This window comes from Emys orbicularis, chromosome 6, assembly GCF_028017835.1.
Source record: "Emys orbicularis isolate rEmyOrb1 chromosome 6, rEmyOrb1.hap1, whole genome shotgun sequence".
Lineage (NCBI taxonomy): Eukaryota > Metazoa > Chordata > Testudines > Emydidae > Emys > Emys orbicularis.
The window spans coordinates 103,385,307-103,412,354 of NC_088688.1; the positions used below are offsets into that span (position 1 = coordinate 103,385,307).

The following is a 27,048-nucleotide window of genomic DNA, read 5'->3' on the forward strand; positions in this document are numbered from 1 at the left end:
ACTTTGTTTCCGGGTGCAATTTAAGACTATAAAGGGAGTGGGTCTTCAAGAGCTCAGAGATCACCTTTCTTCTTCCTACGTGTTACTGTGATAGCAGAGATCATCAGACATGTGAGCTAAGAACCTCCGGGTTTAATTGCGGGGGAGGAGAGGGGGCTGCAGCAAGGGGCTCTTGCAGAGGGGACTGCAAAGCCTATGTACAATTCAATTCGTGCCTTAGTTGGCTGGAACCTGAATGCATTGACCTTCAGGCTATACTGCGAGGCTAATTTGTGTGCTCAGGCTGACATTCTTAAAACATGAGTGCCTAAAGTTAGATCCATATTTAAACGTAAAAGTTAATAAATAAATAAAAGTAACCTGAATTTTTAGGGGTGCGGAATACGCTCCATTCCTATTGACATAATTTATATTTGTAGGTGCTCAGCAGTTCTGAAAAATCAGGCTCCTTTCCTAAATACGGATTTTTTGAGTCCTAATTTCAGGTTGGAAAGGTGTTGTTCCTCCCCTCCTCCCTCCCTTTTCTGATTGGAAGATATTAGTGGTTGCTTGAATAGGGGCAATAAAAGGAGGTAGTGGGTTATTGGGTAAGATTTGGAAAGTTTATTTTTAGGTCTCTCTCTTTTTTGGGTGGTGGTGGTGGCTGTTTACTATGGGATATTTACACATGAGCAGAGTGGGAGATGGAACCATTTTAGAAAACAAACAAACAAAAAAACCTGTTCCTACTGGATTTAACACTGTAATTGGCCAAATAATTAGCAACCTCAATCCTCTAACACAATAAAGGTTTGAGTTCCAGAAGGGCTGAGCACTTGTAGCTACCACTGAAGTCAGTGAGGTGGTTGGTTGATAAATATCCTGTGGTGGGAGAGGATAATGTTTCAGGGGCAATTTATTCAAAACATCCACATGCCTAAACAATGAATGGAGCATAGTTTTTGCATTTATGTGTCAGATGGTGAGAATCAAAGTGCAATCTATGGACCAGATCACCCTCTCCTATTAAAAGAGCCACAGGATATGGTAAACACGCAGCACCTCTGAAAAATGAGGCCATACATTTTCATTATCGGTGTCATTAAATTCACCTTCCTCTTGTCCTCTGTCTTTGTTAAATGTGTGTGGGGGGGGTTTTTTTTTTTTTTGGTTTTTTTTTTTTTTTTTAATTCAGAAATGTTTTCTTCATACTTCCAATTACTTAAGAAAATCCAGCCTTGCTTCTGAGTCATTTGCTTTTGCTCTTACTATCCGCTGTAGTCCTAAGGTTTCTTATCTTGGCAGGCCAGAGGCTGAGTAGCTTCCTTTGGACTATAGCTGGAATACTGTCTGTTTATAGTTTGTCTTCCTTGATAAGAAATATCTGGAAAACTTTATTTGTATAAAACAAAAATGTTTCCTCAACTGCTAAAAATACCTAAAATAATTTCCAGTGGTTCACTGTAAAAATAATACCTTACACCTTGTTTTGTATTATTTGCTTTGCTAACACACAATGTTTTCCATTTAGCCATCTTCCCCATTGGGTACAGCCCTGAACTCCTTATCTGGACAAAAATCCCACTGGCTCCCCTGCAGATTTTTTTATTATTATTTGGAATATCTTAAACTTTTACTGCTCCATCATAGAATTTACACCATTGCCTTAGTGATGAGAATGCGTCCTGTTGCAGCATCATGCACACATTCAAAGTGGGTTTGCTGTGTTGAAAAAGACTTTTCTAGGCATCAGCTGGGAAGCAAAAGAGCCCTGGTAAGAGTTAATGAATTAAAAAAATAATAATTAAAGGATATTATTTAAAGGGTCCTCTGTTAGACATTGGATTTTTTGTTTTAAAAAAGCTCCATTTTAAAAAAAAACCAAATTGACATTTTCCCATTAATTGATTTTAAAAATGAACTGTAGAAATTTATATTAGATTCAGCTTCTTAAACAGCAATATAAACAATAATTTACAGTGGTCAACTCAAATGATAGCATTTCTTTACTACATCATAAACTCAAGTTACTTCTGTGCAGCTCTGATTTTTATAAATTATAAATGGATTAAGATCCATTATTTGAAAAAATGAGCTTTTATCCTATGGTAGGAGTACTTGGCTGTATGGTATTAATTTCGTGATTAATATCCTGTGGTCTGAGGTGATAAAGTTTCCCCAAATTTATTCCCCAAATCCACATATGCCTACACAATGAATAAAACCGTGTTTGCATTTATGTGTCAGAGGGTGAGTACCAAAGTGCAATGTATAGGTCAAATCCCCTCCTCACATAAAAAGAGCTACAGGAGAGGGTAGTTAAGGTTAACTCCATGAGGTTTCCCTCAGAGAGTTTTCTCTAGATCATTCCTTTGAGGAGTTTAGCTCCCAGAATCTCTTCACTGGCTTCAGGCCCCCTGAACTTCCTCTAGCTTTCTGGCAGCTCTGCTCCACCTGAGCTGTACAGTCAAGGACGCTTCCATCAGCCACCACTTCTCTTCTCAGGGGCTCGTTCACCTGCACATCTACCAATGTGATATGTGCCAGCAATGCCCCTCTGCCATGTACATTGGCCAAACCGGACAGTCTCTACGCAAAAGAATAAATGGACACAAATCTGATATCCGGAAGCCTAACATTCAAAAACCAGTAGGAGAACACTTCAACCTTTCTGGCCACTCAGTAACAGACTGAAAGGTGGCAATTTTGCAACAGAAAAGCTTCAAAGACAGACTCCAAGGAGAAACTGCTGAACTTGAATTAATATGCAAATTAGACACCATCAATTTAGGCTTGAATAGAGACTGGGAATGGCTGAGCCATTACACACATTGAATCTATTTCCCCATGTTAAGTATTCTCACACCTCTTGCCAAACTGTCTGTAATGGGCTATCTTGATTATCACTACAAAAGTTTTTTCTTTTAATTAATTAGCCTCTTAGAGTTGGTAGGGCAACTCCCACCTTTTCATGTTCTCTGTATGTGTATATATATTTCCTTACTATATGTTCCATTCTATGCATCCGATGAAGTGGGCTGTAGCCCACGAAAGCTTATGCTCAAATAAAATTGTTATTTTCTAAGGTGCCAAAAGTACTCCTGTTCTTTTTGCGGATACAGACTAACACGGCTGCTACTCTGAAACACTTCTCTTCTGATAGTCTTTTTATTTCACATGGACATGAATAAACACACATTTCTAGACGTAAGTGTTGCCCCTTTCACCCAGGTGGTTAGGCTTGCAGGGTTGTATCCATTAGGATAAGAAATTGATTATGAGTTAGGGATGTTCTCAGTGTAACTTTTTTTATTTACAAAAAAATGAACACAGTAGAAACATAACAGCAGGCAGTTCCTTTGCTCAGAAATCCTCACAATCGCTGCTTTAGTGAGCTCTTTGCTGTAGAAGCTCTGTCTCTCTGCTTCTTCTCACAGTCACACTCACTACTTCTTCTCCTGGCTTTCCTCTGCCTCAAACATAGCACGCAAACCAATAGCATAGCCCCTGCTTTTGCAACCAGGGAAACAGCTCAGTCCACATGGTTTAGCTCTGACCTGAAATATAGAGTATTTCCTGGGGCAGTAGCGCCCCCCCCCTTTTTTTTTTTTTTGCAACTCCTATTGAGCCTGCAAGAGAGCAGTTGGCACATCCATTGGCTTTAATGAGGTCTATAATTGTCTTTGGATCCAAGATTCCCTCTATGGCAGCTATTAGCACCTTTCAGCCCAGCATAAAGAATCAAAAAGTTTGCTTTAAGATGGTGAATATTTTAATTTAGGGCCAGATCCTGGAAAGTGTTGAGTCTCCCTGCCCTGGTCAGAAGTCAATGAGAGTTGAACGCGCATAGGACTTGGCGAGTGGCACTCAGCACCTTGCCAGACTGGGCTCTTAATGTTTAGGGCTAGACTGTGAGCCTCTTGCCCACACTGGTAAGCAATTACTCAGACAAGTAGTTCAATAGAAATCAAGTGGGACTATTCATGTAACTGCTCACTACTGTAAGGCCTGGTCTACACTAGGCGTTTGTCGAATTTAGCGCCGTTACATCGAATTAACCCTGCACCCGTCCACACCACGAGGCTATTTAGTTCGACATAGAGGTCTCTTAAATTCGACTTCTGTACTCCTCCCCAACGAGGGGAGTAGCGCTAAATTCGACATGGCCATATCGAATTAGGCTTGGTGTGGATGGAAATCGACGCTAATAGCTCCGGGAGCTATCCCACAGTGCACCACTCTGTTGACGCTCTGGACAGCAGTCCGAGCTCGGATGCTCTGACCAGCCACACAGGAAAAGCCCTGGGAAAATTTGAATTCCTTTTCCTGTCTGGGCAGTTTGAATCTCATTTCCTGTTTGGACATCGTGGCGAGCTCAGCAGCACTGGCAACGATGCAGAGCTCTCCAGCAGAGATGGCCGTGCAATCCCAGAATAGAAAGAGGGCCCCAGCATGGACTGATCGGGAAGTCTTGGATCTGATCGCTGTGTGGGGCGATGAGTCCGTGCTTTCCGAGCTGCGCTCCAAAAGACGGAATGCAAAGATCTATGAGAAGATCTCTAAAGCCATGGCAGAGAGAGGATACGGCCAGGATGCAACGCAGTGCCGCGTGAAAATCAAGGAGCTGAGACAAGGCTACCAGAAGACCAAAGAGGCAAACGGACGATCCGGATCCCAGCCCCACACATCCCGTTTCTACGAGGCACTGCATTCCATCCTAGGTGCGGCCGCCACCACTACCCCACCACTGACCGTGGACTCTGAGGATGGGATATTGTCCACGGCCGGTTCCTCGGACATGTTAGCGGACGGGGAAGATGAGGAAGGAGATGAGGAGGACGAGGCAGTCGACAGCGCTTACCAAGCTGATTTCCCCGACAGCCAGGATCTCTTCATCACCCTTACAGAGATCCCCTACCAACCGTCCCCAGCCATTAACCCGGACACAGATTCAGGGGAAGGATCAAGCAGTAAGTGTTTTAAACATCTAAACATTTATTTTTAACAGAACTGGAATATTAACAATAACAACAATGTGTTTTTCATGATTTGTTTGCCCTAGGCACTTAACTATTCAGTCCCAACTATTTAAAAAAAAATCTAACAATGTCCGGTTTTGCATGATTCTGCTGCCCAAGCCGCTCCACTCTTTAGTCCCTGCCAGTGCAGCTATATTAAAATGCGGTCTATATGTCCGGGGATAGAGCTGCAATCCTCCAGGGACATCTCGAGGAAGCTCTCCTGGAGGTAATTGGAAAGCCTGTGCATCAGGTTCCTGGGGAGAGCGGCCTTATTGGGTCCTCCGAAGTAGGAGACGTTTCCGCGCCAGGAGATCCTCAAGTACTCCGGGATCATAGCCTTGCACAGCATGGCGGCATACGGCCCTGGTCTTTGCAGGCTTTCCCGAAGCATTCGTTCTTTATCGCTGTCTGAGATCCTCATGATTGTGATGTCGCTCATGATGACCTGCTTTGAATTAGGTAGGGGACTGTTAGTATTGGGACTGCTTGCCCATTCCTTTACAGAACTGTAACCGCCGGTTTACAGCCACGTGGTGGAGGCGGGAGAGGGGCAGCATACAGGGATCTTTCCCTGGGACAGCCGCGAGGGGGTGGGACAGGGGCAGAGTTCATGCTTGGCCGATTGCTGGCAGCAGAGACTGGCATTGCTTTCAATGTGAAAGGAGGCCAGTGCTACTATTAAAGTTTTAAGCAGCCACAAGTCTACGGATTACCATGTCTGCCTGCTACAGAAATTCCGGTGTCCTGCCCCGCTTCCCAGATCGGCAGTGCAAGACCCCAGGCACTGAAGGCGAGGTCCGAAAATTCGACCTTGTCCTGAGTGCGCATGTGATAGGTGCAGTGCATGGTCTTGTTCACAGAGAAAGACTATGTTCTTTGTTCACAACTACATTTATCTTTCGGAGGAATTCACTACCTTTTTTTCATTCCCACAGCCACATCTGCGACTGTCTCCCAACCCAGCCTGGCATCACACTCCCAGAGGCTAGCGCAGATTAGGCGGAGGAAGAAGAAGACGCGAGAGGACATGTTCTCAGAACTAATGGGCTGCTCCCGAGCCCAGGCAGCACAGCAGAACCAGTGGAGGGAGAATTTGTCCCAAATGCACCGGACACACATGGAACGTGAGGAGAGGTGGCGGCAGGAAGACCAGCAGGCGACTCAAACGCTGCTTGGACTTATGAGGGAGCAAACGGACACGCTCCGGCGCCTTGTTGATGTTCTGCAGGAGTGGAGGCAGGAGGACAGAGCCCCGCTGCAGTCTATCAGTAACCGCCCTCCCCCGCCACCAAGTCCCATACCCCCCCTAGCCCAAAGTCCAAAGAAGGAGGGGCGGCAGAGTCCGTGAAAACTCTCACTCCACCCCTGCAGACTGCTCAAGCACCAGAAGGCTGTCATTCCCCAAAATTTGAAAAGTCCTTTCCTTCCCGCCTCACCCAAGCCCCCGTCCAAGTTTCACCCCCCAGTTTCATGTGTGGTTGTTAATAAAAAATACATTTCTGTTCATTACTGTTTCCATCATGTTCTTTTGGAGGAGAGTCTGTCTGAAGTGGGGTAAGGGGCTTGGTAATTGGACAGGACAGTCACCTTTAGCAGGGTACAGAGGCGGGGGCAGGTCCAGCAGCAGGGCACATGCACAGTGCAGTGACTAGTTACCCTGGTCAGTCTGGGAGGTGGTTTTCATGTTCTTGGGCGGGGGGGGGTTGCTCTGTGACTTTGTGGCGGGGGAGGGCAGTTACAGATCTTATGCAGCGGTCCTTTTCCTGGATCACAGAGCCACGCAGCAGGGGATCTGTAACGCTCCTCCCCCTGCCATAAAGTCACATAGCCCCCACATACACGCAGTCCCGCTCAGGAGGGCTGGCAGGCTCCGTTGAAGCAACCAGTCCACCACTGTGAATCCTGGCATTCCTGGAGTTTAGAAGCATCATTTGCATCAGTACACTACACCCGCTCCCCACCACAGTCTGCGTCCCAGGTTTAAAACATTCCCGCGAAAACAGTAATAAAGACAACGGTGTTCATTAACAAAATAAAACTGATTTTATTTTTTTGGAAGGGGGTGAAGGGGGTATGTAACTGGAGAGGATAGTCAACATTAACTGGGTAAAGAAACGGGGGCAGGTTCAGCTTCTCTGTACACAAACTGAAAAGTCACTGGTAACCGTGCTCACTCTGGAACCTAGCTTTCAAAGCCTTCCGGATGCACAGCGCGTCCCGCTGGGCTCTTCTAATCGCCCGGCTGTCTGGCTGGGCGTAATCAGAAGCCAGGCTATTTGCCTCAACCTCCCACCCCGCCATAAAGGTCTCCCCCTTGCTCTCACAGAGATTGTGGAGCACACAGCAAGCTGCTATAACAATGGGGATATTGGTTTCGCTGAGATCACAGCGAGTCAGTAAGCTTCTCCATCTCCCCTTGAGACGGCCAAAAGCACACTCCACCACCATTCTGCACTTGCTCAGCCGGTAGTTGAAGAGTTCTTTTTCAGTGTCCAGGGCGCCAGTATAGGGCTTCATGAGCCAGGGCATTAGCGGGTAGGCTGGGTCCCCGAGGATCACTGTAGGCATCTCCACATCCCCAAGAGTTATTTTGTGGTCCGGGAAGTAAATACCTTCCTGCAGCCGTCTAAACAGACCAGAGTTCCTGAAGACGCGAGCGTCATGAACCTTGCCCAGCCATCCGACGTTGATGTTGGTAAAACGTCCCCTGTGGTCCACCAGTGCTTGCAGCACCATTGAAAAGTAGCCCTTTCGGTTGATGTACTGGCTGGCCTGGTGCTCCGGTCCCAGGATAGGGATGTGAGTTCCATCTATAGCCCCACCGCAGTTTGGGAATCCCATCGCGGCGAAGCCATCTATGATGACCTCCACGTTTCCCAGGGTCACTACCTTTGAGAGCAGTAGCTCAACGATTGCGTTGGCTACTTGCATCACAACAACCCCCACGGTAGATTTGCCCACGCCAAAGTGGTTCGCGACTGACCGGTAGCTGTCTGGCGTTGCAAGCTTCCAGAGGGCTATGGCCACTCGCTTCTGGACAGTCAGGGCTGCTCGCATCCGGCTGTCATTGCGCTTCAGGGCAGGGGACAGCAACTCACAAAGTTCAAGGAAAGTCCCCTTCCGCATGCGAAAGTTTCGCAGCCACTGGGATTCGTCCCAGACCTGCAGCACTATGCGGTCCCACCAGTCCGTGCTTGTTTCCCGTGCCCAGAATCGCCGTTCCACAACATCCACATGACCCATTGTCGCCGTGATGTCCTCGGCGCTGGGTCCCATGCTTTCTGACAGGCCTGTGCTACTCTCAGACTTCAGGCCCTCACCGCGGTGCCGTAGCCTCCTCTCCTGGTTTATCTGCATCTGCCTCTGGTAAAGGTGGATGATAAGCTGCGAGGCGTTGACAACGGCCACAACTGCAGCGATGGTCGCAGCGGGATCCATGCTCGCAGTGCTGTGGCGTCCGCGCTGTCACTGACCAAAAAAGTGTGCGAACTGATTTCCCGCCGGCGCTTTCAGGGAGGGAGGGAGGGCGGTAGTGAAGGACGGATGACGACAATTACCCAAAAGCACCCTCGACACATTTTTTTTACCCAGAAGGCATTGGCGGCTCGACCCAGAATTCCAATGGGCAGCGGGGACTGCGGGAACTGTGGGATAGCTGCCCACAGTGCACCGCTTCCAATGTCGACGCTTTCCCCGTTAGTGTGAACTCACAAAGTCGAATTACTGTCCTTAGTGTGGACACACACGTTCGACTTTGCAATATCGATTCCACATATTTGATTTAAGTGAAATCGAACTACCCTCGTAGTGTAGACATACCCTAAGTATGAGACTCACAATCTGGCCCATAGTAATTTGTTTTGCCCTGACTTATGATAACCATGTTTTTAGACTCCAGACACCAAGCCACAAAACTCAGATAACCTCTCTGCAGAAGCAGAGAAGACCAGAGCAAGAGAAACCTTTTAAATATTCCAATTAACTTTTTCTATTACCTGTTCCTCTATGTCAATTTTATCTTTCTTAGTACAATGTCTGGTTGAAATAATCACTCTCACAAAGATTCAAAGAATAAGGCCCCCAAATAGAAGGTATTTAAGATTCAAAAGTACTTCTCAAATAAAAGTTTGGAGAGTCTATTTTTAAACAACTACTTTGCTCACAGCTCTTAGGCTTTAGGGATGTGGTTATTGTTTGTGCAGTGCACTAAAAACCACAACATAGAGATCCATGTCTCTTCCTTTTGGGCTAGACCAGAGGTGGACAAACTACAGCCCGCGGGACCCTCCTGCCTGGCCCCTGAGCTCCTGGCCCGGGAGGCTAGCCCCCAGCTCCTCCCCTACTGTTCCCCCTCCCCCGCAGCCTCCGCTCGCTCCGGCGCCGGCGCAATGCTCTGGGCAGCGGGGCTGCAAGCTCCTGGGGCCGTGCAGCTGCAGAGCCCGGCCTGACCCGGTGCTCTGTGCTGCGCAGTAGCGTGGCTGGCTCCAGCTGGGCGGTGTGGCTGTAGCGCCACCAGCCACCGGTGCTCCAGGCAGCGCGGTAAGGGGGCAGAGAACAGGGGGGATTGGATAGAGGGCAGGGAAGTTTGGGATAGTGGTCAGGGGGCGTGGGTATGGATAGGGGTCGGGGTGGTCAGAGGTGGGGAAGAGGGGGGTTGAATGGGAGCAGGGGTCCCTGGGGCAGTCAGGAATGAGAGGAGGGGTTGGATGGGGCAACGGGGGGAAGTCAGGGTCAGGAGTTGCGGGGGCTGTCAGGGGACAGGGAACAGGGGGGGTGGATGGGGCAGGAGTCCCAGGGGGGGGCATCAGGGGGCAAGAAGCAGGAGAGGTCGGATGGGGGTGGGGTCAGGCCACGCCTGGCTGTCTGGGGAGGCACAGCCTCCACTAACCGGCCCTCCATACAATTTTGGAAACCCAATGTGGCCCTCAGGCCAAAAAGTTTGCCTGCCCCTGGGCTACTGTAACCTTACAACTTTTCCTCAGTGAGGGAGAATGCACAGCTGCATGGCTCCAGGAGCAGCCAAGAGAATGAGTCACAATTCCTCTCCTGCCGTGGGGAGCAGCTAAGTTACTTCACCGCTTTTTATCCACCAGCTCACTCTTTGCTGTGCAGCGAGCCAGCTACTCTCACTGGGGATGGGAGAAATGGTTCCTCCCACTCTCCACCCTTCACTTCCTCATTATCTACTCTGTGGGCAATGGCAAGGGGGTAGCTGTGCTCACTTCCCCCACATTTTGAGTCACAATGTCACTGAATATCCTCTTGCTCTTGTACTATGAGGCAAGGGAACAGACGTTCCTTCCTTACCGTCTGTAGGCCATTAATTATTTTGTCTATTTTGATCACGTTTCCCCTCTGATTTATCTCCTCAGTTTCAGTCTTTACAATCTCTCTACAGCTGTTAGTATTTCCATGCCCCAAACACTCCTGTTACCTCTTGCTTATCTGGCTCTAATTTTGCAATATTTATAAGTGGATAAATCAGCTAAAATGTTACAAAAATACAGGGTAAAGCATTGTAATAAGCTACAGATTAAATTATATCAAACAATGAAATATGGGTAGCATAACTTCTGCAATGCATCTGGATGGCCTCTAAAGTGATAAGTAATATAGTCTAATGGGACACACATTCATTCCCTTAATGTACTCCATCAGTGACAGTGTAGATTGCTTTGTCCTGTCTCACATTATGTGTATTCTTGCTACTGACAATGCTACTTTGATCTATTTTGTCATGTCAAGTTATTTAATATATTCTAAATTATTTAAAATGCAAACATCTGGATCAAATAAATCAAACTTGCACCCAGCAAATCTTGTATATACAGGATCGCATCTGACCAAACATTTGCACATTTCCAAACTATAGGCATAAAAAGTGCAGTCTCCATTTCCAGCAAAGTAACAGAAACAGCATTATGTAGCATATTTATTTGCTTTGGAGTCACTTAGAGTCTGCTGAAAATTAAATACCATCATGTTCTCTTCTATTTATGGATACTTGTTTAACTGGCTTCTGTCTTCTCCAGAATAATGTGCATTTAATTTTGCATGCTTATTCTCAACTGGCCTTTGAAACGATCCCTTCTGACTAACCGCAAAAATTAGTGGAACTGAGTCCAGAGGAACTATTTGTAATAAGGCAAGAAACATGCCTGAGCTAGTGCCTGTAGAAGAATGATAAAATGAACGAGGATCCCTTGAGTTAGTGGTTCCTTCCTTTTTACTAGGAAAGTGTCTCCTTCGCTGTAGTGCTGCTTTCAGTGACACTGGGGGGAGAAAGGAGGAGGGGTAACCTCCTAGAAAACCGCTGTTGCAGCTGTGACCAGAGAGGGAGAGAGACAGACACAGGAGCGACCCATCTCCGCACCAACTAGTAACTCTTGAGCAAAGGTAAAAAACAAGCTATTCAACCCGTGCAACTGCAGAGAAGCGGGGGAGGGATATGCGTGCAGGAGGAAACGTGCTTTTTGTGCTGGTTTTCAGTCTTGTCCTTTCCCCCCCCTCCCATCCTGAGCTGTAAAGCTTGTGTGGGGGGGAAGTGGGGAAATGTTAAACTAGGAGCTCAGACCACTATGACAAAGGAAACCAGGGCAGCAGAGGGGGTTTTCTACCAGCTTCTCATTTTTTATTTTTTTAAAAACCCCTCGCTCTTCAGTTTCCATGAGCTATTGCTTCATCAGTGTCTATTTCATTAGGTAGCAAGTGTTCCCTTGGGGGCGGTGTGGAACTGTATCGCTACTGACAGGGGGTACTGTTTAGCTCTTTAAGCTGTTCTGGGAGATTCCTCCCTTGGAGGAGGAAGTGACCCTGGCCGCAGTCTGTGCCACACCACACCTAACCAGGTTGTCATGATCTCTGTCCTTTGGATGTACTATTTAGTATCATAACGGAGAGAAGCCTTAAGAGGGTATGGTGGAGGTTTACAAGCCCACTGTCAAATGCAGACACCCAGGTATTAATGGTGACAGTCCTCACAGAAACACAATCTTATTAAATAATAAAAAGAGTAGTAGTAATATGTAGTTCTGTAATCATCCTATTCCTGAAAAATATCTGACTTTTCAAACTAAAGCTATAATGCTGTTACAATCTCATATTCAACTAAAGCATAAGCAGGTATATGCTATCTGCCTGTATATTTTAGGAGGAAATAGGACACCCCCATTTTGCAAGTTATCATGCTGAGGGAAAACAGAGATCCAATATCTCACTTTTCCAGACCTGTGGGTGTGCAAGAAAAAGCAAAGTTCTTCTTCTGAACATGTTGGGATCCACCACTGGGTCACAGCATCATAGAGGTTTCAATGTATTTAGGCAAGTTAATAATTATAACTTTATAAAAATTACAACTAAAGCACTGTCCATAATAAACTCAGGTGGCTGGATTTGTTTGCAGTGATGCATATCACTCTGTCTCTCCATTCAATTCTCAAAACAGGCAGGGTATTGAAATGCAGAATATTCCTATAGAACCTTTCATCTGAGGATTTTAAAAGCACTTGACAATATTAAGGGATGTTTTCTTAGATCACCCCTGAGAAGTATGTCTCCCCCATTTTACAGATGGTGAAACAAAAGCACAGTGAGTCTGTGTGACAGATGTAGGAATAGAACAGCTATCTCCAGACATCCCAGCCTGTGCTTTATCCAGTGGGCCATGCTCTATCTCTAAGAATGCTGCAGGATCAGGCAATCCAATGTAAATGTGGATGGATTCCTGCTGTGACCCCAAAAAAGCAGGAAATCTAATTAAAGCAAACCACCTTTGACATTGACCCTTTAAGTGGAAACAGATGACAGTGGAGTTTTGCATCAGACCTGTGCAATAGGTTCCCTCTCAGAACATTTCTTTTGCTCCTCAGACATAAAAGATGCTGCAACTCACATATAGGAAATATTGTAGCAAAACAATAAAACTTTCTACTTTATTATTTTTCATTACATTTAAATCATCTTTCTTCCTCAGCAGCTTTCCCCTCTTCCCTCAAAGGCCCTGCATGGTAGGGACCTTCCATGGGTGAAGAGGGCTGGATAAGATTCCTCTTGGAGCTCCTCAAAGACACTTCTTGTTTAGTGCCAGAAGTCCATGTGGAATGAAGAAAAGTACTCCCAACAAACAGCCTAAATGTGCTACTTACACAATGTTCTTAGCCACTGTCAGCCTGGTGTATGAAAGCCCCAGAGTCCAATGTGGTCCCTCATAAGACTGTGTGGAATGCCATCCTCCAGGTCAACCCTTCATTTAAATAATTTTAAGCTCTTTTAATTTTGGGTGCTGCAGTTAGTGACTAACATTATGTATTGATGCCAGTTACAACATAGTCCCTAACACACTTACACTGCTCATCAGGATGAGTTTTAAAACAAAATGACAAGTATATTGGCCAAACATTGGAGAACACTGGCACATAGTATTTATAAACATCCTCTTGGTTACCATTTGTTCTCTCATAAGTGGTTTAAGAGTTCACAGGATTTGCAGCCAACATTATCCAGCTATTTGGCTGATGAAAGATTCAGAGGAATACCCCAAAATTCTTGGAATAGTTTCAAACTATATTGAGGACAAGGAGACAAATGCTACAAATTGTACATATCAGAGAGAATATATGAATTACAAAGGATAGTACCTGGGCTTTGCACTGTGTTTATATCATTAAACTGTGGTGATTGTGACTAAGTAATGGAGGATCTTACCAGAACCTCTCAAAATATCTAACAACTTGTTCATACTTTTCCTATTGTTATAATATACGGATCCAGTTACTGGTTATTAATGGTACTTGACAGAGCAATGTTCATTTTCTGTTGTAACTTATTATTTTTCCCTTTTAGGGATTTTTTTTTCTTAGTGCAGTAAGCTGCACAACAGAGAGTATGTCAGCCACTATTAAATCTGTAGGTTTTTAGAGCGATATCTATACATCCCTGTTGGCTTCATTTCTATTAAACTGTATAGGACTTTTCCATAAGGCGTTTGTACGAATGTATGTGTTATAGCCCCCATTGTCATAACACTGGAGCACCTCCGAGTACTGGAAAATAGAAATAACATCAATTTCCTTCCTTCCTGGCTTGTAGAAAATAGCTTGATTGGTTGTTATGTGTGAGAGAGGAAGACAGACATTACAAAGAGAAAGTCATGTCAAAGAGATGAGTTTGCATTTAATTCTGATTTAGGTCATTCAGTGTCTGGGTCATCCTTAGACCTTGCAGGAGCAAATTCCACAGTCTAGGTCTAGGTCCAGCTCCTGTGAGAGTTTGGTCTCCCATGCTCACAAAACTCTCACTGTTGGTTGACATTTACATGCTTTCAGTAAAACATAACCATTGTGGAAGGCCCTGGTTGCCTGGAAGATCTCTTCTCCAGTCGGAAGAAGAGATCTTCCAGGCAACCAGGGCCAATCCCATGTATATCAGGAGGGAGAGCCTGAGTTGGATTCCGTAGTCAGTGGGCAAATAGCACGGAGAGCAGGACATTAGAATGATATTTTCATGTTGGCCTGATTCATTGTATACCAGTTGGAGCTTTATTCAGGCTGTGAGGGTTAATTCCTAGATATGAGTTGCAATAATCAAGCCTGGAGGACATGAATACGTTTTTCACCATGCCAGATAATGGATGGTCCAGTAGTTAGTGCACTAGCTTAGGATGGGGGAGACCTACTTTAAGACCCTGCTCTACCATGGACTGTGTGACACCTTAGGTAAATATCAAGGCTAGGTCTACACTCGCACTTCTGCTGATAAAACTTTTGTTGGTCAAGGGTGTGAAAAAATACAAGTTTCACTGAAAAAAGTGTGGACAGTGCTATGTCGGTGGGAGATGCTCTCCCGCCAACATAACTACTGCCACTCCTGGGGGTGGTTTAATTATGCCGGCATAGAGAGGCTACACGGGAGACCTTACAGCGGCGCAGCTGCAGCACAGCTGCAGTGTAGACAGAGCCTTAATCTCTCAATTCCCCCTATGTAAAATGGGAATCAAAGAATTTCCCTACCTCTCTAGGGTGCTGTGAGGATAAATACATGAAAGATTGTGAGGCACTCAGATACAGAAGTGATGGCAGCTTTAAAAGCACCTTAGTTTGATTTATGTAAGTCCACAAGGAAGAAGCATGATTTTCTGGCTATTGACATAGACACACTTATTTAAAGTTTCAGCTCCTTTTCCTGGCAGTGGTAGACATATTCTGAGTGGGGGGTATAATTTGCTTTGGGACACTGGCACAAATTGTAACATAATACAAAGTAATGCATTTTGGGTTTGCTTATTTACTTTACTGTTCCGGCCTTTACAGCTGTACAATGAACACTTATCTCTTCATCTACTATTTAATCCAATTCTGTGGACATTCCTGGATCTTTACAAATATGATCATCAGGTTCTTGTCATTTGGGAAAGGTAAGACTCTTATTCATTTTACATTGCTTTTATCATTTTTACTTTAAAATCCCTAAACTGGACATAACAAACAACTTTGTAGGACTCTCTTTGCGTTACTCTGTCAAGTTATAATTTCATAAATTGATAGAATACTGCATCGTTCAGTGCAGCCGAGCACTGGATTGGTCGAACAAAGCAATACCAATACATCTGCACTATTTTTATAGTTCTTGCTGCTATGCTTTTTTTTCTGCTAAGAACCATTAATATTCCACTGTATTTGATCTGACTTACTGTAATATTTTGGAAGATCAGAGCTATATTGGGCCCTATGTTGACTGGAGTTCTGGGATATAATAGAAAATGACTGACTTCAGAGTTAAAAATAAATGACAGATGGTGGGAATACAAAGGACAATGGTTTACACAAACTATAAAGTCCAGGTAGCAGATATTTTATGAAACATCAAACCGTCCTCTATTGCAGAGGAATGTTTCTGAAACCAAATATCCAGGTCCTGCACAGATTTATTCAGTGCTCATAACAGCCACTTAACTGAAAAAGGTATGTCAGATGTAGACTATTCCATGCCCTCCTTAGCTTCCCCACTATGTATACTGCTCTCCAGACATCCTTTCTGTGGCTTCTCTGTTTGTTTCAAAAGGTCGGTGGCATGTGAACGTTACTTTTTGACACCTCGGTGGTCATATCTGAGGCTTGGCATGGAAAGGGTTCAGAGATTTAACTAATGGCACTGTTTTCTTCTCCCCTGCGGTTGTAGATTCTTTGGCCGATACCTTCTATTCTATAGGACTTGTAATGCGCCTTTGTCAGTCGTTGTCCATATTAGAGCTCCTGCACATTCTAGTTGGCATTGAAGAAAACCGTTTTCTCCCAAGGTTTTTACAGGTAAGTCAAGTTATACTGTACCAAAGAATCTCTGGCTCTTTCTTATTTGACATACAGATTTAACCTGAGCTGCAGTTGGTGCCCAGGAGATACTTACAGGACAGAATGCCCCAGTATAATTCCTCATGGAACTTCCAGCAACTCAAACTCACTTCCTTGCCCCTTCCTTACAGTTAAGTGTATGCTCATCACCAGACCAGCATGTTGAGTATCAGAATCCCCAAATGTATAATGGAAAAGAGCAAAACAAACACAATGTAACCTACTGGGTGACCAGTAGAGGAGAACGAAGGGAAGATTCCCTCCATGGGCAACTGAGTGTGCTTTCTGGAGCAGTGTTTATAGTCAGTAGGAGACTGGCTAATCCTGAGGGGTTGAATTCTCCCCACTTCCCTCAGCTGCCAGTTCCTAACCAGTTTCCTAAGGCAGGCATGAGCAATGGGGAGGCACCACATGCCCAACCACATGTGAGGAGGAACGGGAACTGGAATGCAAAGTGGTGGCTGAGAAACCCTTCCCAGCAGTTCAACAGGCTTGTTGCGGTTTGCGGGTGCTCATTGAGGGGGAGGATCTCTTTTAGAGAGGAGCGGGCAGGGAGAGAGGAAAGGCTATGGCTTGGCAGGAAGAAAAGAGCAGTTCTATTCTTTGATTAAAGGTCAAAGTTAGCACAATCCAGACATGATAAAATCAACTTACAAAAGGCTCCAGGCATTGTGACATTTTATAGGGATTTAAGTGCATACCTTTTGTTGTGGGAGTAAAGAAAGAGAACAGACACGAACTATGTGCTCTAGCAGAGAACGAGAGAATTTTGTTACGTTCTCCTAGGAACTTTCTTGTTCTCTGCTTTGGAGTTAACTTAAACTTGAGAGTTTTTAGTCTTCCTCTCTAGGAACTGTAAGACCAAGAACTCTACACCTCCTATTCCTTAACAGGTGAATATTGAGCAGGATAGGAGGATTGAGGATATGAGCAGGTATTATTTGTATTATAGTTGCACTTAGGTTGTGTCTTCACTGCAGAGTAGTCCAGGCTCCTTCCTCCTGTCCATACAAAGAAACGGGTGCGGGGAAAAAAAAAAAGCTCACTTGAGGTTATTTTCAACCCAGGCAAGCTGGCACAGTTGGGGGTATGGGTTAGAACCTGGGTTCTGCTTTCACTCAAGCTGGTAATCTGCCCACTTTGCAGCAAAGATACAGGCTAAATCACTCAAGTGTTGATACAGTCCTTCAATGCCTTCCCACAATTTCCCTCATGTGCCCAGAAGGACAGACAAATTACTCCACAATTCACTCTGAAAGAATTAGAGTGGATCACAAAAGAACCATGGGATATGTTGCCAGAAGTCCTAGCACCACTCCTGGGTGAGTGCAGCACTGGTGAGGATGCAGTAACTTGAGTGTGGCTGTGTAGTGTGACCGCTCACACCTGAGTTAGGCTAAGCCTGGGCACTGATTACCCAAGCTAACTCTGCGTCTAAGGACATACACTTAGAGGCCTCCTCCAGGGCACTGTTCATGTACACAGACATGGTCGCTGTGCCAAAGAGCTTACCGTATAAGATGAAAGACAAGTGTATATAACAGATGGATGGGGGAGCACAAGGTAACAGTTAATATGATTATGGTAAGTGTAACAAGCAGTGATCACAGCACACTGGTAGCCTGGCCCTGGTGCATTGTTATGTAGACAGTACAGCCGAGGTGACTTTTAAGGAGAGATTTAAAGGATGAACATTGTGGCTCTACAATGTGCACAATCCCTCCCTGTACAATCTATTTTATCCTAAATGAATTTGATTTATTGCTGTCTTGCTCACTCTTAAAATGGTCAAATTATACTGTGGAAACATGAGTCGTGGACAGAACTGAGTGGATGCTGTGATGGGGTAGCCATGAGAGAAAGGAAATTCCACTTTGATCTTCATGTACTGAATGAGGACGAATGAAAAACGAAACCATGCTGTTTACGTTTTGTGAAATGACTGCACGTGCTTCCTTCTCCCTTTTTAAGGACATGAAAAGACATGGTTTCTAGTGGAATTTTTTTTTGTTTGTTTTTTTTTTTTTTTAAGAGTATCGGGGCAAATACTTTACCATAGTCAATTAGAGATTGTAACAGCAGGCAGGCAGAGAGAGAACAAGAAGCTACATGCAAACCCTCATTTACACAAAAAGAAACAGAAGGTTTTTTTTCTTTTTCTTTAAACAAAAAAAACAAAACCCCACCCTACTTCCTTCCCAATTTACTAAGGTACTAACCCTGCCAGTTGCTCTGTGTTGACAGATCCCTGAGAGCCTGTGAGGAACCCCATTGACTTAAGCAGGGTTGTTGCAGGCAGCTTTTTAGTTTAATAATTTCTGAAGGCTGCTCTGTTAATCCCTTTAAGCTTTGCTCACTGGCTGAGACTGGAGTTTGATTCACTCCCCTCTAAGAATTTACTTCCAGTGTTAACATCTGAAGGGGAAGAAATGGCCAGAGAGCAAAGATTAAAATTTGTGGCATACTTTAAAGATTTTCAAGATGAGGAACTGGATCCACCAGGGAGGGCTGTGTTCTGTTTCTAGATGACTAGGAGCTGGCAATAGGAAATGTGTCCTCGCATGAATTTGAAGAATAAGCTGATGTGTGAACATTTTGCTTTATCTGACAGAGGTGGAAGAGCTTTGTTGTTTGTTAAAATTATAGTCTGTGCCCAGAGTTCCACACAGGAACTGGTAAATAAGATATAGAAAAAGTGCTGTACAGACAACTTCATTATATTCTAGTTACACAGTGTTCATTTCATAGTGGGTAGATACTCTGCCCATTAAACTTAAATCTATAAGAGTTAACAGAACAGATTGTGTGGGTCAGTTGCTCAGCTGGTATGATGTCAGTGTAGCTATCTTGGTTTACACCAGCTGAGAATTTGTCCCTATATTTTAAACACTTTCGATGCAAGTATAATCCAGAGTAGATTAACGTCAGGCTTTTGGAAGGGTTACACAGGCCTTCAGGATTTTTTTGGTACTGCTAAAGGCATGAATGCAGCCTGGGGACCTAAACTGAAGGAAAGAAAGGGGATACTGGACTTAGTGTAATATACACTAGAGTGTCATGGCATCCTTGTTGCTGAAGTGATGCAGAAATCAGAGATACACAAACCATACATATGAGTAGAAGGTCATTATTACTGTAATTATTTTCTTCTTGTCAGATAACTGAAAGAATCATCATTTTATTTGTTGTCATCACCAGTCAAGAAGAAGTTCAAGGGAAATATATTGTGTGCGTTTTATTTTTCCTTTGGAATTTACTGGATGTGGTCAGGTAAGAAATCAAAGTAACCTCATAAAAATAAAGCAAGCACTTCTGTCAAATGGAACTATCCAAATACAGTGCGTGCCATCTGATTTTCATTATTTTGACCTCAGCAGAATCATAGTTTTACATTTTAAGCAAATGTTTGGATTTGATAAGGCACACTGTGGTTTCTAGAATAATTGGTATATCAGTTAGGCAAAACGAAAACCTATTGCCTTATTACAAGAGTAAGCCACTGCATTAAAGTTTTCTATTTCAAAAGATTTGACCTTTCTAACACCAATTTAGAACAGCAGCACAGCTATTTTTTAAGGAAGGGCATTCCCTAACACTATCTCGAATACCTTTGCTTTGATGTATAAAAGCAGTATCTCCTTTTTACAGCTCATTTAGGCCACATCTACAGTACAAGCTAGGGGGCGATGCCCTTGCTCATGTACACATACTCACAGTTGCTGCCCCTGGGCTAGTGTGAGTAGAAACAGCAGCATAGCCACTGTAGCACAGGTAGCAGCAGCAGAGCTGCACCCACCAGTTTCAGGCAGGTTTATACTGTGCATGGGTCAGCCATGCCTCTGCTGCTGCCCGTGCTACTGTGGATACACTACTATTTATACTCGTGCCAGATCAATGAGAGCTAGTGCAAATATGTGTATGTGAGCAGGGGGGAAAAATCACACCCTAGCTTGTAGTATAGACAGCCTTGGACACAAGCCTTGTAGTACAGTAACTCACAACTGCAGGCCATTCATTAAGATTTTGATTATTATGCATTAAGTGGAAAATTTCTAGTTCTTGCCCGTGACCTGAAAATTTAGGCTAGATAGAGCATATAAATGACACAGGGAGAAATCACAGTAGGCAAAGAGCATGGGACTAGAAGAAAGATTTACACAGTATGAAGTTACAGGTGACTTTCAATGGAATGTGTGTTCTTAAGTCACTTACAATCCCACCCTAATAGTTTTTGCATTGGACATAAAACTCACCCCGGTGCAGAAGGCCAGTGCAAGGAACTATGCGCTGCTTAAGTGCCACTTAAATGGCTGTGGATTTCCGTTTCTTTACTTAAATCAAGGAAGACCTGTAGGCTTAAGTGAGGCTTAAGCAGTGCATAGCCCTTGTGCCAGTCCTCTGCAAAGGGATGAATTTCACCTTGGATGCATTGTTAATTCCATTATTTGTACTGAGATGACCTTGATGTCAGGGTCAGCATTGGAGAGGTAGCTGAAAGTAGTATGGTATGAAGAGAGAGCTGGAGAAGGAAAATGAATGGTATATGGGACCAAGAAGATTTTTGTTTGGGTTCTAGGTGGATTTGTTTTAATTATTCATATGCCCCTCTCCCCCCATTTATTTTTTTAATTTTTAAAGATTCAAAGGTAAAAATAAAACCCACTGAAAATGCACTCTTCAGCTAAAGCGAAAAAAGAAGAAAACATCAGCAATGAAAAGCTCCAGCATAGAATTGTCAATATGTAATTATTAACTGTAATCCTTAAAGACAACTATTATGGTCAAAATAATGGCAACCATAGAATGTGTACATGGATGAGACCTCATACATAATAGTATTGTCTCCAGCATAAATGTATGGTTCAAATGATAATGTAAAATGTTTCATATCTATGGAGAACATATCTTTGTCTAGTTCCCTTTCCTTCGTTTGTTTACCGTGTGTGTATATATATATGACTTAATCTGATTTGCATCACATACAATCATAATCAGTAATGGATAAATTAGCCCTGTCTGCTTGATTGTGTTGGACTTATTAAATGTTCTATTATGCCTTTGAGACACAACTTCCTGTGGGGGATGATGTGTCAGAATTCTGGTAGTGCAGCCGTCTCTCTCCTCTGCACCTAACCAGGTCTGTTGGGCTGGTATGTAAAGGATGTTGGGCCACAACATCCTCGCCAATGTTTTGGGGTGTATAGATGGAGCAGTCCGAGTTACAATGGAATACAATTGTACTCAAACTGATGTACAGGGGCATAAGAGGAAGGGGCTTGCACATTCTCCTTTGCCTATTGCAGAGCAACTGGGCACATTTTAGCCCAAAACAAAAAAGTTGCCTATATTGCAAAGTAAACAAATATTAGGATATATTGTAACTTTTATGCCTGAGGAACAGAAGACTTAAGCAACCTGGGCAAGTCCAGGAAACCACTCCCAGTGTAACACTAGAACAATAGTAACTATCCGAGTTACCAGGAATGATGTCTTTCTTATGCACTGAAGATCAAGGACTAGAGCTGTTTCTGAGTATATAGTGTAAATTAATAATAATCTTTCCTTGAGGAATGATTAAGTATTGTTTAGGAGAAGTACCTGCTCCTTACGAGAATTTCCTTCAACTATATTTGAAAACATACCAACAGAAATTTCACTAGACAAACCCCGTGAAAACAACTCTGCAAAGCTCAAATTTAAATTATTTTCAATGTTTCCCACTCTCTAGGGAATACTAATATTGTCTAATTACTGATTATGGTTGAGCATCTGAGAAAGCATTATTATTTGAAATTCTGTTTTGTCAAGGCTTAGATATTTGGTTCCACATTTTGGGGCAGATCTTCCAGTGTGGTACAGTGGCGTTGTGCCCCAGCACTGGTAGATCCAGTGTGCACGGTGTCGAGAAGATCACACTAGTAAAAAGGGATGCTTTTGTGGTATAGAGCCAGAAGGAGGCTCTTCTTTCATACCCTAACAACCAGTTCTAGATACATTCTTAAAAGATATGAAGTTTTCTGAGCATTAGGGCTAATGACACAGGGCGGGTGAATTCTGCCTACGCCTACAAATCTGATCTTTCTTGCTTATTACCAAGTGCACTATCTGCTTTTTGTATTATATTGCAAGTTTGCTTTAAAAAAAATCTGGTGAAAAATCAAGGGAGAGGAGAATGTACAACACAGTTTCCCCTAACCTATTAACCTTTCCATCGGGTGTACCACCCAGGATTGCATAAACAGTTGTTAATACTGGGGCCACCAGGAAGTTTGCCTAGGGCTGTGTAATCTGCCAGAAACAGTCCCAGCTAATGGTGGCTTAAACACACCTTTTTAGAGATCTACAGCCAGTGTAGGGCCTTTCAACTGACCAAAAATGTGATCAAACCAGTCTCTCAAATCTTCAGAAAGTTACTAGGTCACTCAGTTCAAACAAGCTGGTAAGAATTAGACCACCTTGAGACTCTAAAAACCAAATCTCATAGAGAACAGCTAGGAGTTCTGGATTCCCATTATGCATTATGACTGCTCAATTTCAGAGGAGATTGCTAATTGCCATATAGCCCTAGGAAAGAAGTCTCCATTATGAAGCAGCAGGAATTCCACTTAGCTGACAATCTACCAGTGTTCTGGAATTCTTGTGTTAGTACACATAAGCCATTTTCCATTTTACTTTTCTGAGATGGCCAAATCCTACTCCCAGACTCTCTAGGGAGAGAGTGAGACATGCTGAATGGGGACACAGACTGAGCAACAAAAGGTTCTTAAGAGTTCTGCCTGCATTTCTTCACACAAGGGGCTCTGTGGGCTTTTTTTAACCCCCTACTAAATCATCTCAAGATTCAAGAGTGCACATAATTGGGATATGGAGACTTATTGATGGGCCCTTTCTGAGAGGGCTGCTAGGTCCTTGGTGTTCTCCTGGGTCCCTATATCCACCTCAAAGGTTTTTAGAATGACACCCATGTTGTGTAGTTACTAAGTCTGACCCTCAGTTTTTTGCACAGTGAGGATAAGGGAAATATTCCAATGTGCATTTCTGGGCCCCATGATGGGGGGGCTGCCCTCTTACTGAACAGTAGTGCCATCTGTAACCATGGCAGTAATCCAACTTCTAGCCTGCTTCAATAATGATTTAGCAATAATGTTAATTTGATATAAAAACAACTATAAAGGACCATATTCTAGTGTCTGTTACATGTATGAGCCTCCCATTGAAGTTACAAGCATATCTGAAGCCCATTTTCTGACAAACCAATATGAAAGCACATTGGAACCTGGTTTGCATAAGAACCTTCATGAGGAGAAGTGTAACATAGAATGCACCATATTATTGTTATTTTCATCTCCCCCCCGTAAGCCAGGGTCACAAATAAAAGAACTCTTCAGCAAGTTGGTGATCTCTGGGTTCTGATGAGTTTGACACTAAATAAAATGGGTGCAATTTTTCTCTAACACATGTCCAGCATTCCATCTGAGTGGCTCAAATGCTCAGTGTACAGGAATCTGGAATCCACAGATTTCTCAGTATAGATGGCTGTTTTAAGGAGTAAGATGTTTAGTCATTCCTATTTTATCTGAATTTGAAAAATAAACACAAGTTCCCTGTCATTTTTTTTAAATTCCAGATACACTTACTGCATGTTATCAGTGTCAGGAACATACTATGGAGCTTTGACATGGCTGAATTACACATTATGGATTCCAGTATATCCCCTGTCAATTCTGGCTAAAGGTAAAAGGGAGGGAGTAGGCATGAAGCAAATTACTTGTTTTCTGAATCTCACTCAGTAGAGTTTGATCATTTTGATGAGTTTTTGATAAATAAGACACGTTTAAACCCCTTTACTCTTATCTACACACTTTTTCATCTGTCTTTCCCCTTTCTCTTTCTTTCTTGGTTTCTACAGGACAGTTCCTTTCTCCTGGAAAATTAACAATTTGTTAGCACAACGAAAGCCACAGAACATCAACCTAGGATGCTGACACTTTTCTGCAGTTCTTGGTGTAGCTTAATTCTAGGCACCCAGTGCAAAGCGCAGACAAAGCTGGCAAATGCACTGGTGCAGCTGACCCCTACTTGAAACCATCTTATGCATGAAACCATTGTGGCTTATAGCAGTTTACTGTGCCTAGACTAGGTGTGCGCACTATACCTGTAGCTGAAAACCCCAGTAGAGATGAGGACTACGTAAATATTTACTAATCCTAGTTATCAATGATTACAACTTCAGTCCCAAGAAAATGAATTAAAAGTAAAGCCATGTATGCATGCTAAGTATGCTGTTTCATACAGATTACATTTCACAAGATAAGGCAGTAGACCAAGACCTATTTTTCATGCCTTAAATGTAGTTTTCTTAGAGATGATCTTTCACTTATAAGAAGTCTTTTACTATAACTCCAGCTTTAAAAAACATCAAAACATTATTTTGCAGCATTTGCCATCTATGAATCACTGCCTTACTTTGAATCCTTCGGCACATACTCCACCAAGCTACCATTTCCAGTTGCCTTATCGATCTACTTCCCGTACATACTAAAGCTGTACCTGGCAATGCTGTTTGTAGGTAAGATTTTCATCATTTGTGAGCAGGACCTTAATGCCACTGTGCTGGAATTCACAAGCCTGAGCAGGCAAAAATCAAATCAATGAAAATTCTTTGTAAGCTGTGCCTTCTCCTAGGCAGTTCCTGCATTGACAGCTCTGTGTTGAGGGGGAGTTCATGTTGCTCAGGAGTTGGCTGGTTTGAATTCCAGCATCCCATTTGGAAGTGAATTATCTGTTTCTAGAGAGAGGGAGTGTGGGGAAAAGAACTATTAAGAAAAAAGGTGGATGGAAAATGAATATGGTGTGTTTGAGCCACCTTCATCATTATAGATGTTAATTCAACAGAAAGTCCTGAGTCAGGTCTTGATTCTGCTGCCATTTGTAGTCAATGGAAACCTTTCCACGGATTTCCAGTGGGCATTAGATCAGGCCCGCAGTTTGTTTGTTCTTTTAAACTAGGTCTGACATCCTGTACCAGAACTCCTCCAGCCTTGAGGAGATTTGGAGCTAAATCCAAACTTCATAGCTTGTTCCCCCACCTACGGTTACTGTGGGTTACAGCAAAATCCTGGATCCAAACAGAAGTAGTTTGGGTCTGCATCTAACTTTCTGGCTGACCCCATTTGAACCCCCTCACATTTGGTTAAAGGGTGCTAATTTTTGTAGCATGGGCCCATCTGTTTTTAGATGAAGTACATTGTTGGCTTGTTCATAAGGGATTCTTGTTCAATTCTCGACCAGTAAAATGAGGACACTAGTCATGACGGTGGCTGTGGGGTGGACCTGCTAATCTGGGGGCCTGGGGCAAAGCAATTTCAGGGGCCCCTTCCATAAAAAAAGTTGCAATACTATACTATAGTAACACGTATTTGGAAATGTAAAAAATATCCAGTGAAATACATTCAAAAATTAGTTTTTGAATGTAATTTGAAAATACACGAAATACATTATTTAAAAACATTAAATGATTTAATGGTATGTATACAGTTGCAATTACATACTGGGCTGTCACTGGGTGATGGTGATGGTTGGTGCTAATGGGCTGTCGCTGCCTGGGGGTGGTGCAACTGTTGCCCATGGCTGGGTGGGGAGCTGGGCTCTGGGTCGGGGGTGCCTGGCTTAGAGGGGCTGGGCTTGGAGCTGGGGGTCAGGGCTGTGGGGGGGATCAGCCTCAGGGGGGCTGGGCTCAGAGCTAGGGGTCAGGGCTGTGGGGGGGATGGGGTCAGGGGGTACCCGGCTCAGAGGGGCTGGGCTCAGAGCTAGGGGTCAGGGCTGCGGGGGGAGGAGAGAGGGGGTGCCTAGCTCAGAGGGGCTGGGCTTGGAGCTGGGGGTCAGGGCTGTGGGGGGGGGATGGGGTTGGGGGGTGTCCGGCTCAGAGGGGCTGGGCTCGGAGCTAGGGGTCAGGGTTGTGGAGGGAGGGAGTCAGGGGGTGTCCGGTTCAGAGGGTCAGGGCTGTGGGGGGATGGGGTCGGGGGGTGCCCGGCTCAGAGGGGCTTACCATGCCACTTACCCCCTCTCCCAGAGCCTCAGCGAGCTGCGTCCAGGAGCTCCTGCTGCTCAGCCCGCCGGAGCTCGCAGACCCCCCCCCCCCCCCGGGCGGCCCTGCTGAGGTCTCAGATAATGTATTTAGCGTGTGCATAGTCGTCTAGCCAAGCGATAGCATCTTCAGTGGCGTGATGCAGTTCTAGGCCACTGCTGAAGCTAGTCAGCAGGCATTCATCGGCAATGTGCGTCATCGTCTCTGTTGCGCCACAGCTGCACAAAGGGCTGTCACAAAGGCCCCAGCGTTACTGATTGGCTGCACAGAGACCTTGCCCAGTCCGGGCATTATATCTCATATAATGACAGATACCTAAAAATATAGTGTGGTTAGCTACAAGAATATAGAACTTGTCTGAAAAGCCTTACTCCTGTGGGTTTAATGGGACCATCCACAGGACCATTTGGGTCAATTGGACTCATCCCATTAGGGTTTTCAGGTGCAGGTCCAGGTCCACCTGTTCTTTCTAGGTAAATGCTGGGCCTTTTGGAGTCTGCTTCCCTGCACTTACATTTTATGTTTCAATTTAGGTATGTACTTCACCACTAGATACCTCTGCTCAGAAAGGAAAGCTCACCTAGGAGCCAGCTACATCAAAGAGAAAAGGAGCTAA

The 27,048-nt window shown here is 44.2% G+C and overlaps 1 protein-coding gene across 2 annotated transcripts; it reads left to right on the forward strand.

The window, feature by feature from the left end:
• HACD4 (3-hydroxyacyl-CoA dehydratase 4) lies at positions 1-27,048 on the forward strand. 2 transcript variants are annotated; one of them, XM_065406833.1, is made up of 7 exons: positions 1-111; positions 15,308-15,411; positions 16,176-16,303; positions 19,503-19,615; positions 23,973-24,079; positions 24,783-24,914; positions 26,966-27,048. In XM_065406833.1, the coding sequence occupies exons 2-7, from the start codon at positions 15,315-15,317 to the stop codon at positions 27,046-27,048; spliced, it is 660 nt and encodes a 219-aa protein (XP_065262905.1). In that variant the 5' UTR covers positions 1-111; positions 15,308-15,314. The 2 variants fall into 2 exon arrangements, with proteins under 2 accessions (XP_065262905.1, XP_065262904.1); XM_065406832.1 differs by lacking the exon at positions 1-111 and adding an exon at positions 11,308-11,396.

Coding starts and splice junctions, on each gene's coding strand:
- HACD4 (XM_065406833.1), top strand. CDS start 15,315: ATGAACACTTATCTCTTCATCTACTATTTAATCCAATTCTGTGGACAT. Junction 19,616..23,972: donor AATTTACTGGATGTGGTCAG/GTAAGAAATCAA, acceptor TTTAAATTCCAG/ATACACTTACTGCATGTTAT. Junction 24,915..26,965: donor CCTGGCAATGCTGTTTGTAG/GTAAGATTTTCA, acceptor GTTTCAATTTAG/GTATGTACTTCACCACTAGA.